This window comes from Panthera onca, chromosome B3, assembly GCF_046562875.1.
Source record: "Panthera onca isolate mPanOnc1 chromosome B3, mPanOnc1 haplotype 2, whole genome shotgun sequence".
NCBI lineage: Eukaryota > Metazoa > Chordata > Mammalia > Carnivora > Felidae > Panthera > Panthera onca.
This window is the reverse complement of record NC_138344.1, coordinates 4,983,658-4,996,719: the sequence shown is the minus strand read 5'-3', so window position 1 is coordinate 4,996,719 and position 13,062 is coordinate 4,983,658. Positions and strand designations below refer to the sequence as shown.

Genomic DNA, 13,062 nt, shown 5'->3' with positions numbered 1-13,062 from the left:
CACGACCCAAACAAAAGGAGCAGTCAGGCTCACAGCATGTGAGAGCAGGTACAAGTTGTGTGCCCCAGTGACTTTCCTTTTTTAGAGGTTTCCTTTTTTAGGGAACCAGACCTGGCTCATTCTCTCAAAGCCCACTCCTCTGTCAGTCAGATCTAAGATTCCTTCTGGACTTATATGGTAGCAAAAACAAACGCCACCACCACTGGCCCTCACAAAATCAGGGCAGCCAGGCCCCGGGTGAGATATTCTGAATCAGGAATAGAGTTAAAGCTTAGGAATCTGTATTTTTAAAATGACTTTTCAGGGCACCTGGGTGGCTCAGTCGGTTAAGCATCCGACTTTGGCTCAGGTCATGATTTCATGGTTCATTCGTGTGAGGCTCTGTGCTGACAGCTCAGAGCCTGGAGCCTGCTTTGGATTCTGTGTCTCCCTCTCTCTCACACAAATAAATAAACATTAAAAAAATTTTTTTTTAATAAAATAAAATGACTTTTCAAGTGTTTTCACAATCAGCCAAGTTTGGGAAGCTCTGGTCCAAATGGTCCAAAATTAATATCAAAGACAGAGAACGCCATTTACAACCGCTTCTCACCCAAGTAATTATCACATTAGATCCGATCCCTTTTTCTCAGTTTCCTGACTACAAAATAGGACTTGTGTTTCAGATCACTGACATTCTGCACCATGATGTGCCTCTTAAGTGAAATCTGGTACTTGCTGTATTTATATGATTAGGACGTGGTAATGCCAACTACTCTCTTGACAATGCAATCAAAGGAGGCCAATCAACATTACAGTGTTAGCCACGACCCCTCATCCCAGCCCACGCTTACAGAGCCTGCATCGGCGGGAGCATACAAAAGCCTCAATAACACAAAAGTTCTGGTCTGTTTTTCCACCTTTGGTTTCCCAGAAAGAATGTGACCCCCTAAATTAAAAATTTCTCTTGGGGTGGCGGGGGGAGGCGGTACCTGGCTGACCCTGTCAGTAGAGAGACCCTTGATCTCAGGGTTGTGAGTTCGAGACACCCATTAGGTGTAGAGATTACTTAAAAATAAAATTAAAAAAAAAAAAAAGATTTTTCTTTTAGTTCTTCTGCTTGCTACCAGACCTCACTGTAGGGATCCTCTCAGTCAGAAAAGAAAGGTGTGGTCCCCCCTATGTAACTGTTATTACTTAGGAAGAACCTAAAAGGAGATCCGTCACAATTAGAAAAACAGAAGTAATTATGTCTTAATCATGCAACTGACATCTGAGGGCCTACTATATACAAAGCAACTTCCTACTCAGCAACATGAGAAAAAGAGGTGCAAATCTTGTCCATTTCCTCAACAACCTAGCTGAGAGGTAAGACAAAGTTTTTAAAAGGTATGTTTGTGTTACAATCACCCACAAAAACTTTTATGTTCGTAGCAGCACTGCTCCTAATAGCCATGAAGTAGAAACAACCTATGTGTCCATCAGCTCATGGATGGGTAAGTACAATGTGGTACAGCCATACAGTGGAATATAATTTGACAGTAAAAAGAAATGATGTACTCCCAACACACGCTACAACTTGGATAAACCAAGCTGAATGAAAGAAGCCAATCACAAAGGACCACATATTGTATGAGTCCATATAGACAAAATGACCAGAAGAGGCAAATCCGCCAACAGAAGCAGACTGCTGGTTGCCTCGAGCTGGAGAGACTAAGGGAAAATGAGAAGTGACTGATGAGTGCCACGTTTCTCTCTGGGGTGACAAAAATCTTCTAAAATTGATTGAGGAGAGGGTCGCACAACTCTGTGAACAGAATAAAAAGCGCTGAATCGTATGTACGCTTTGAAATGGTGAGATCTATGGTATGAGAGTTACATCTCAGTAAAGCCATTATAAAAAACATGGCATTTATCTACTAAAGCTTATGTGTATTCCCTATGACCCATCCATTCTACTTCTAAATGTACACCTAATTAATAGAAATGATGCATATATTTACCAAGAGACATGTACTAAAATATTCATAGAAGCACTATTTGCAATAGCCAAAGAATGGGAAACAACCCCAAATTTACCAACGATGAATATATAACCCTGTGATGGAATAGCACACCACAATGAGAATGAACAAACTCATACGTCTTGCAGCTACACAGATGAATTTCACTAACATTATGTTGGGCAAAAGAAACCAGATACAAGAGAGTATAAAATGCTACTTACAGGCAGTTCAAATACAGGCAAAAATCAACCGTGGCATTAAAAATCAGGATAGTGGTTACCAGCAGGTGGGTGAGTGGGGAGTGGACAAGGACAGAAAAGGATGGGGTGGACAGTTCCGTTAAGCTTTTCATGATCTGAGTACCAATTACACAGGTATGCTCTTGAAAATTTATGCCACTTTTAATTCTCATATATACTTATGCAACTTACATAACTTACACAATTTTGGCATTATATTTCAACACAGAATTTACTTAAAGAGACACAAGAGACGTGTCTCCAACAATAGAGAACCACAAAAACACCCAAATATGCACTGTCACGTCTCGTGTCCCTCCAGTGCTCCGAATCCAAAGGTGCCAGAAAACAGTCATTGAGGAAATGAAGGGAAACATTTCCTCTGTCTCTGAAGGGATGAGGGATGAAGTGCTCTGAAGGGAAAAGAACAATTTCAGTGCCACTCACCTGGGCCTTCTCTCTCTTTGCTCTGATCAGCGTGTCTTGGTAATGCTGGGCCACTTCTGCGAGAACCCCCTCAAGTTTAGCGGCAGGAATCTGCAGGGCCTGCAGAGTCTTTTGGGCATCACCTTCATCCAGGGCTTCGTTAATTAAACCAATGGCTAAAATCCCTAAATATGAAGGGACAAAGGTTATTTTCTTTTAATTAAGAAATTATTTCAACAAATCTAAGTCATCATAAATCCACCCAAGCATTATGATTCAAATCATAACTTGACACCTATAATATTAAGCAGCATTTAATTTTTTTTTAGTATTTGTCTCATTTAAAGTAAACTCCCTGGTATCCATATTGCCACTGAAACCTCAAGTCTTTCTGTTTTATTTTTAATTGCTCTACCTGAAAAGTTGAGAGAATTTTGATGAAACTGGCTTTAATAATCTAGCTTTCAAGTACTTTGCAATGTGTAATCAAAACCATTTTTGATTCACAGCAAGTCAGAGTTCAAAGAATCCTAAAAAGTCACCTGATCAACATCTTTATGTAAGAAAAGACTAGGCTTAGAGATTTCTTCTTCAAGATCACACCGCAAACAGGTGGCCGATGGCAGATCCAACCCGAGGGCTCCCCACCCCAAGGCAAGGCTCTTCTCACTAACCAACGGCATTTTTCTTACAGGAAATACAAACTGAACGAATTAAAACTAAAAACATTCACTCCTTAGGTATCTCAGGCAGCTGTACTACTTCTGTAAAGGCTCGGTGGTAGAAGAAAAATTTGGCTGACCTTTGACCCGAGTTTCTGAGATGAAGCCTCTGAACCCCTTGGAATTTCCTAAATGGCAGGATTATCTGTGTTATTCTTGCCGGGCTTCTAGGACCACACCTGAGTCTATCTATGCGAACCAGGCGGGCCCCTGGATGGTCTCAGGACGGGGGCTGGTCATGCCGGCAAGACTAAGCACGCGATCAAAATACTGGGGCTTTGAGCCGTGTGATATCGTGGTATCAGCCCAGCCTGCCTATCTCCAGGGAGGGGAGGCAGACTAGAAACCGAGTTCAGTTACATGGCCAACAACCAATCCTCCACAGGTAACGAAGCCCCTTAAAAACTCTGGACACCCCACACTCAGGTGAGCCTCCCTGGTTGTGACACACATCCTAAGGACACATAAGCTTCACATTTGGGACCCTACCGGACATCCCCCTACAGGTCTCCTTTTCTGACCACTTCTGATTTGTATACTCTATAATAAAACTATCATCATAAACGTAGGCTTTTCCCTGAGTTCTGCAAGGCACTCTAGCAAATTATTGAACCTGCGGGGGGAGATTGAGGGAACCTCTGAATTTATAGCCAGTTGTTCAGAAGCGTGGTGACCTGGGAACTCCTTAGAGTTTGTGACTGGTGTCTGAAATGAGAGGAGTCTTAAGGAGGACTGTGCCCTGCACCCGTGCAAGATGACCTAACTCCAGGTAGTTAGTTAGCATCACAACTACTTGTTACAAAACGTTTAAAAATAAAAGATCATGTTCAAGGGACGTCCTGAATATTTTAGTTTTTATTACACACACACCTAATTGTAGCAGTTGCCTGAGGTTTTGAAAACAACATCTAACCTTAGCTTTTTGAGATACACACACGCACGCACACGCACACACACACACACACCCCCAATTTCCAAAAATCTTTCTAGGACTAGTGTTCAGAATCAGGTCATGGAATCACACCATCTTTAATTGTGTCATTATTTGAGGGGATAATTAAATAGATTACTCACTCTCATGTTCCTCCTGCACCACCAGATTCACATGGTCCACACAAGCCTGAATGTCATTCCATGTAATAAACCCATTATTTTCTGCATGTGCCTGAGTTTTCAGTTTCATCAGCTCATCGAGATACCTGCCCCATTCCCCCAACAAAAAAGACAATGAAGGACAACATAAGAAAAGGGACCTTCAGGGGTGGCTCAGTCAGTTAAATGTCCAACACTTAGTTTCAATTCAGGTCGTAATCTCATGGTTTATGGGATCGAGCCCCACATTGGGCTCTGTGCTGTCAGCATGGGAACCTGTTTGGGATTCTCTCTCTCTCTCTGCCCTTCCCTTGTGTGTATGTACACTTGCTTGCTCTCTCTCTCTCTTTCAAAATAAATAACATTAAAAAAAAGAAAAGAAAAGAAAGAAAAGGAAAGTAAAAGGAATCTTCAGGATTGTCACAGATGACAGGAATGAGAAGACTGGGAACAAACTATCCAAGGAACAAAGACAGCTAAGGTATCCCAACAGTTTGACATACTCTGGAGGAAAACTTTGGGACTGAGGAGTTACCTTCAACAAAATGTGAAAATGTAAAGGCATCACTACTTCTTCCCTTTTCTTTTTTTTTAAGTTTATTTTTTTCTTTTTGTAATCTCTACACCCAATGTGGTGCTTGAATTCATAACCCCAAGACTGAGCGCACGCTCTGGCAAACGAGCCATCAAGGCGCCCCAGGATATCATTCATTCTTAACAGCCTGTTACATGTTCTAAATTCCAGGTATCACCAACTAATAACCAGAGGCAGTGTCTCAACCAATTCCTAAAGACAAAAAAACAAGGCCATACACCAGCTAACAAAATATCATTAAGGGTCTCTGGCTGGCTCAGTCAGTATGGTGTGTGTCTCTTGATCTTGGGGTCGTGAGTTCAAGCCCTGCGTTGGGTGTAGAGCTTACTTTAAAAAAAAAAAAAAAAAAAAGGATATCATCATTAAGCAACTCTTACTGAATATTAAGTACTGATTTAAACAAGAATTATCAACTGGAGTTAAAAACACTAGGTGATGGTTAAAGGGGAACTGGATATTTTGATGGTGCAAAGGTACAAAAAGAGATTATGCTAAGGGAAAAACATAAATATACATTAGAGGGATAAGTTGTCTCCCCAGTTCAAAGATCAATCTTAGTGTCTCTAACGGTGACACAAGTAGATTTTATATGCCTTTAGTTAAGAGATATGAAACACACATCACCAAAAATGTTGACTTGAATCTTGACAACCCTTTGGATGGAATTTCCAATCTACAGGAATAAGCCAAATATCAGGAAGCAACCAGAACCAGAAGACGGAACATTTTATACAAATTGGTCCCAGCTCTTTAACCAGTCAGCGTCACGAAGAAAGGAACCGCGCTAGATTAGAAGATACCTAAGGGAGACGACAGTCAGATGTAGCACATGGTCCTGCACTCGATCCTGGTTTGAAGAGACCAGGTGAAAAGGACAGTTTTGGAACAAGTGAAGAAGCATGAAAACGGACTAGGCTCAGAAGATGTTCAAGATGAAGTACTGCTTTTGTCAGGGTAGAAGACAGCACTATTGTGGCTACAAAATAAGTACCTTCATTGTTCCCGATAAGCATATCTATATATTTAGGAGTCGAATGTCATGATAATAGCTAATTTACAATAAGTCGTCCAGCATAACAATTAATAAAGTGAATCAAAATAGGAAAAAAAAAGAAAAGAAAAGATCACACAAAGGTCACAATGCCTGAAAACGGGAGTGTTGCTGACCAGCAACAGACAGAGTAAGAGCCGTCCGATGGACTCAAGCTGCCACTGTGGGCACCCACCTCTGACAGTTTTCTTCTTCAATATTGGTAAGGCCTGTCACGGAACTGCTCAACTGTTTCCACACGGTGTTCATGTCCCCTGACTCCAGGGCCCTGTTGATTAGGGCCACTGATGACAACATCTCCACTGCGACAGAGAGCTCAGGATGGGTGAGGTTATGCTGTACAGAGAGGGGGAGGGGGAGAAGGGGAGGACAGACATTCTTGGACACCAAGCAAGGTTACAAGTGTAATAAAGGCATAAGAAGTCTAAGCTTCTGGTTTATTTAATTAAAAAAAAAAAAAAAAAAAAAGGCTCTGCCAACGACTCCAAGGGGCAGGTATCAAGTTCATGGCCACTCCATTTTGCTCACAAGCAGGACAGGTTCAGCTGACTTACCTCAGGACTCTGTTGCTGCAGGGTAGCCAGCTCTTTCTGATAAAGACCAGCAGCAAATGGAAACACCTGGGGCAGCTGGGCCTCGGGATTCATGAGCTCCAGAACCGTCTTCTCAGCAACACCCTTCTGGATGGCGGCGTTGATCGCTGCCACGGCTGTCAATCCTGGTAGAAAACAGGTGAGAAATGCAGCTGGCGTGGGAAGCCCCGAGGGGAAGGAGAGTCGTCTTCACAGAAGAAAGTTACATTCTGTGGATAAACTATCAGCCCTAATGTTTGAAGTGAAAATTTCATCTTTACGGAACAGGCTCCCCCTTTGTATGAAGGTGAACCGGAGGCCAGGCCGACTGTATCTCCACGAAGCTGTTTGAAAGGGTGGCCTCCCTTCTCCCTCACCCATATCTTCCCTCCACTCCAATTTATAAAACATCTTTCTAAAACGTCTCTTCCATCCCCTGCAGCCCGGCAAGTAAAGGACCAGCTCCTTAAGCTGCCACGCAAAGGTTTCCGGTCTTTCCAAGCCTTTATCTTACACAGCTCAGCTCCAAACACGTACAAAAATGTTATTCGAACCACCGTTGTTTCCAGACCTCTTTCACCTTCTATACCTCTACTCACGCGTCCTTCCTTCCTCTCTCCCACGTTAGGAGCGTCCTTCTCCTCCCTCCTCCACCGTCCAGATCTTACTAATCATGCCCCTAAGTCTCACCTCCCCCAACCGTCAGGTGCCTCCCGGCCCGAGTGAGCCTCCACAGGCTCAGCTCTACTTTGAAAACCAGGGGAGCCGCCGCCGCCAGAGGCACCCGGTGGTGGATGGCGAGCAGGCCTGGGGAGGGGCCGAGGAGTGACGGAATCTGACCTCAGACGCCCCTCGTGACATCAGCCCCACTCGGCCTCTCAGGGGGGGCTCTTACTTCTCTGATACTGCTGGGCAGCGCTGTTGGCAGCATCGACTCCAGACTGCAGTTCCTCCTTCTGCAGGGGATCCGCCTGGCCACCCTAAGAAAAGCAAACAACTTGGTTTTTCTTTTAAGTTTATTTACTTATTTTGAGAGAGAGAGGGAGAGAGAGAGGGAGAGAGAGAGAGAGGGAGGGAGAGTGCACAAACACGTGGGGGAGGTGCAAAGAGAGGGATGGAGGGAGAGGGAATCCCAAGCGGGCTCCAAGCCGTCAGGGTAGAGCCTGATATGGCTCGACCTCAATCTCAAAACTGCGAGATCATGACCCGAGCCGCAATCAAGAGTCACCAACTCTCAGCGACTGAGCCACCCAGGCGCCCCAAGCAAAGAACATTTATATAAGGATTCTCATGCCTACGCCTCCAGGTCTTATAGTTGTCCTATCTCAACAGCAGTCACAGGGACAAAGAACCAGAGGCCTAAGTGACAGCTTCATGCTACGTGCAAAGTAGCAGCCCTGGGTAGAGCCAAAGCCCTTGCCAAATCTGGGGTAGAGTGACTTTCCAGACACCAGTACATGTAAAAAAAAATAGTTCGTGAGAAGCATCAAAATATTGAGATGAGATGTTTATAGACTCCTTAGCACATTAACGCTATTGACTTTGGCTGATATATGCTGGGAATCTGTATAATGTACACTGTCCTCATTCAGACAAAAAGAAAGCTACTCATATTTGTTCTAAAAACCCACTAAGTACAATTCCACAGTGTACTTTTACTGCACGTTAAGTACTTTCCCAGTGTTGGCCAGAGGAAACTAGTGACGTGTGTTTTCTTTTAAGTAGAAATTCCTGAAGTAAGAATGTAAAAAAGATTCAAGTTTTCCCCAATGGCATTTAGTTGGGGGATTAAGAAGGATGCTTCAGTGAAAGGGTGGTCAGGTTCGGAGGGTGGGTGTGTTTAAGAAGATTTACAACTCTAAAAGCAAAAGACAGCTAAAAACAATGTGTATTTTACCTGAGGACTTTTTTTTTTTTTTTTTTTTTGAGAGACAGAGCACAAGTTGGGGAAGGGCAGAGAGAGAGAGGGAGACAGAATCCGAAGCAGGCTCCAGGCTCTGAGCTGTCAGCCCAGAGTCCGATGCGGGGCTTGAACTCACAAACTGTGAGATCATGACCTGAGTGGAAGTTGGACGCCCAACTGACCTAGCCACCCAGGCGCCCCCGAGGACTTTTTTTTTTTTTTTTTTTTAAGTAGGCTTTATGCCCACCACGGGGCTTGAACTCAGGACCTTGAGATCAAGAGTCGAGCTGAGATCAAGAGCCGGACTCTCAACCAACTGAACCACCCAGGCACCCCACTTGAGGATATTTTAAAAACCTACATTTAGGGGCACCTGGGTGGCTCAGTTGGTTAAGCATCTAACTTTGGCTCAGGGCATGATCTCCCGGGTCGTGAGTTCGAGCCCCACATCAGGCTCTGTGCTGACAGCTCGGAGCCTGAAGCCTGCTTTAGATTCTCTCTCTCTCTCTCTCTCTCTCTCTCTCTCTCTGCCCCTTCCCTGCTCACACACTCTTTCTCTCTCAAAAATAAGTACACATTAAAAAAAATTTTTTTTTCAATAAATAAAATCCTGCATTTATATGAGGGAGAAAGTTATACTAAAAACTATGGGTGACACTATATAAGGGAAAAAGCCTCCATAAATATCTTTAAATGATAGAGGATCGAATACAGGATTCAAATGGCTACATGTGAAAGCTTGCGGGTTCGACCCAGGACACTTTTACCTGTCTCTTCTGCTGTCTATCACCCAGGAGCTGCTTGAGGTACCAGTCACCGTTCTGCTGCTGCAGCCCTCGAAGGCCCAGCGCAGGGGACTGCAGAGCCTTGAACAAGGCCAGTGCAGCGCCCTGCTCCAAGGCCAGATCCACATTTGCTAATGCAGAAGAAGCTGAGGAAGAAAAAAGGCCAAAGCTTAAGAAAACACTTTGTAAACATCGGTCTAGAGTATTTTTCCCTCCCCCAAGCCAATCTCAATTTCAGATGAGGGAAATATAGTTCAGGTGGCCTTTATTCTGGAATATCACAGAAGCACAAGATCCTGGCATTGGAAGAGAACCTTAAAGGCATCAAGTCCAGGGACCCCAGCCGGGCTGTTCATCAGAGTTAACAGATTCTTGGACCACGCCTCAGGCCTACTTAAAAGCTTCCAGATGTAGACACCCTGGCACCACTATGGGTAGCACCAAAAGAGGCATCAGTACAAACCAATTCGTGACTAAATTCCCTCTAAATGCCAAATTGTTGCCTAAACTACCACACAGGAGAAAGTTTCTCCCATGGCAACCTACTACATCTTTGGGCAATTTTGTTTTAAAAAACAAAACAAAACAAAAACTATTAAAGCTTTCACCCTAGTGTTGACACTTGAATACATCCAGTCCCTCTTTCTCCATGACAGTCTACCCCAGGAGAAACAGCCTTAGTTCCTCTTTATAGCATCAGTCCGAATCCCTTCATTATCCCCCATCTCCTAAACACACTCCACCCAGGAGTCAGAGCCCAGATAGCAAAGGTGGTCTGAGAACCTGAGGTCACATAAGGTCTTTTACAACTGGCAGTGAAAACCTAGATGTTCCTTTACCTGAAAATAATAAAGACACCTTCCCCATAGTGTTATTGTTCAGATTAAATAAAATCAATGTACGCGAAAGCACTCTGCATATTGTAAAATAGATAAGGTATTAGGTTGGAAGTCAGAATACAGTACTTTCTGATTTCAGAAATAATAACCACTGGAAACTGATAATTACTGTACGATTTTCAGTTTCCTTATTTTTAAAAGGGAAAAGAATTCTCCCTCCATGCAGTTGAACTGATTTTATCACCGAAGTAGCAAAACAAATCAATAATAACATACTAAAAATCAAAATATTTGGGACATAGCAGCACTTATAAATTTTTAATGTTTTCATTATAAAAAAATAATATAAGGTGTCAAAAAGAAAAAGATTTTAAATTTCAATGGATTTGTGGTCTCACTGGAGACTCCTAAGACTTCTTCCCAAAGAATACACCTGCAATTCAGTAATTCATTACCACACCAAGGTGATGGCTTTCAGTCATGGCTACAGGTCTATGTGACCATTAGCCAATTAACCATCCATTCCTTCAACCCTTCCTGAGCACCTGCTCTATGCTGCAAATACAGTTTTGAACAAAACAAGTTATCTCTATCTTTGTGGAACTTTTACAGGAACGGAGACAGAAAATCAACAAAATCAGGTAACTAGCAGGCTTTCTCTAGGTCTGCAAAGAATCTCAGATTACCTATCTACAAACACATCTAGTCACTTATGCTTTTACTGGAAGCATAAACTTACTACATAAATACGTAAATATTTAGATAAACATTTACTAACATTTATACTATAAAGATGATAAAGTTTAGAACATTATTTAAATATTTTCTTCCACTAAGCTTTAATCACTTTTCCTTATTCAAAAACTTTTTCTCATTTTTAAGTATTTGGCCTGCAGCTTTCTCCTGGGGCATTGACTTCACTGCTGGTTCTCACAGCCTTAGGGGAAGAATCTTATCTATAAATTATGTTAAGATAATTCTGGACCTAAAGTTCCTGTATCTTCCTAGCATACAACTTTCTCTTGCTTCAGACTGGTTCTACGATTAGAAAAGATTGTGCCTCTATGAGGAATCCTGCCTTATTTATCCAGAGAAGGTTCCCATACAAACCTCCAACGAGAAGTCATCACTCCCTTCTTTATTTTATGATGCACCTCATACAAGCTTTGATATTTTGTTCTAAGCAAGTTGCCCTGAAATTACTCATTTGCACATTTATCGTCCGTACCACGTTGAAAACTATTTGAAGGAATTTGTATTATTTTGCTCCTCTGACCACATGAGAATATGAATGGAACACTTTAAAAACATATACTATGGCTCTTCTCTCACAGGTTTATAACAGACTCTCACACACTTTGCCAAGTCAAGCTACCACAGTTATAAAATCCTAAACAATATAGAAAAAAAAAACTTAGCGAAACAAAGACTGTTATATGCACCGTGTGCAGCAGGAAACATGCTGGGCTTTCTTCTCACACAAGTAAGTATAAAAGGACACTCTGGGGGCGCCTGGGTGGCGCAGTCGGTTAAGCGTCCGACTTCAGCCAGGTCACGATCTCGCGGTCCGTGAGTTCGAGCCCCGCGTCGGGCTCTGGGCTGATGGCTCGGAGCCTGGAGCCTGTTTCCGATTCTGTGTCTCCCTCTCTCTCTGCCCCTCCCCCGTTCATGCTCTGCCTCTCTCTGTCCCAAAAATAAATTTAAAAAGTTGGGAAAAAAAAATAAAAATAAAAAATAAAAATAAAAAAAATAAAAGGACACTCTGGTTTAATTTGCTGGCCTAAATATTCATATAGATACAGGACAACACATCACTCATACGTGCATGGAACTATTACTCTGTTCAGAAAACCATTATCTCAAATGAACTAGAATGCAACAGAATACAAATACTCCTGGTCAGGATTTAAGAGTTTCTGATCATATGGAATTGCTAAAAACTTCTAAAGGCTCTCTAGAAGCGCCTGGGTGGCTCAGTCAGTTAAGCGACCAACTCCTGATTATGGCTCAGGTCACGATCTCACAGTCTGTGAGTTCAAGCCCTGCATAGGGCTCTGCATTGACAGCACGGAGCCTGCTTGGGATTCTCTCTCTCTATCTCTCTCTTTTCCCCTCCCCAGCTCGTGCTCTCTCTCTCTCTCTCTCAAATTATTAATAAATAAATAAAGTCTCTCTAGTTATTCAGAGTATTGGTTCAAGAGAGAAATTAGGGCCTCCCAATGAACAAAGAGGACATGAATCACTATTACTATTATTATTATCTTTAGCAAAACAAGGTCAAGTCTGGTTGAAATCAAATGTAACCATTATGCTAGGAATTACAGGGATCTCAAAAGAAGCAGAACTCACAAGTAATCTGTACTTTAAGGAATCTACAGAGATGTCAGAAACAAAGGCAAGCAATATAAGACAATATGTAATTGAATATAAAATCGTGTGGTCTATAAATGCTGTGGGAGAGACGGAATGGGTGCAGGTGAGAATCGAGCTGGACCCTGAATGATGGGTATAATTTGAATCAGATTAAGAGATAAGGTATGAGGCCATTATAGTGAGGAGACTACCCCATTAGCAAAAGCTGTAATAATGTTAATGTTTACTGAGGACTTACTAAATGCCATGTAATTTACACGCATTATCTCATCATCTGCATAACGACTTATACCACAGGTGCTATTAATGAGGCCAGGAGGGGCACCTGGGTGGCTCAGTCGGTTAAGTGTCCAACTTTGATTCAGATCATGATCTCACAGTTTTTGAGTTCGAGCCCCTCATCAGGCTCTGTGCTGACAGCTCAGAGCCTGAAGTCTGCTTCAGATTGTGTGTGTGTGTGTGTGTGTGTGTGTGTGTGTG

The 13,062-nt window shown here is 42.7% G+C and overlaps 1 protein-coding gene across 1 annotated transcript in view; it reads right to left on the bottom strand.

Moving 5' to 3' along the window:
- IQGAP1 (IQ motif containing GTPase activating protein 1) overlaps positions 1–13,062 on the bottom strand; it is a 101,347-nt gene that overhangs the window by 41,568 nt on the left and 46,717 nt on the right. Inside the window, exons 10-15 of the mRNA XM_078449048.2 lie at positions 9,353–9,516; positions 7,578–7,662; positions 6,665–6,828; positions 6,286–6,446; positions 4,447–4,571; positions 2,672–2,835 (exon numbers count right to left, since the gene is read on the bottom strand). Of these exons, the coding sequence (XP_078305174.1) occupies positions 2,672–2,835; positions 4,447–4,571; positions 6,286–6,446; positions 6,665–6,828; positions 7,578–7,662; positions 9,353–9,516 (863 nt within the window). The remainder of the gene's footprint in view (positions 1–2,671; positions 2,836–4,446; positions 4,572–6,285; positions 6,447–6,664; positions 6,829–7,577; positions 7,663–9,352; positions 9,517–13,062) is intronic.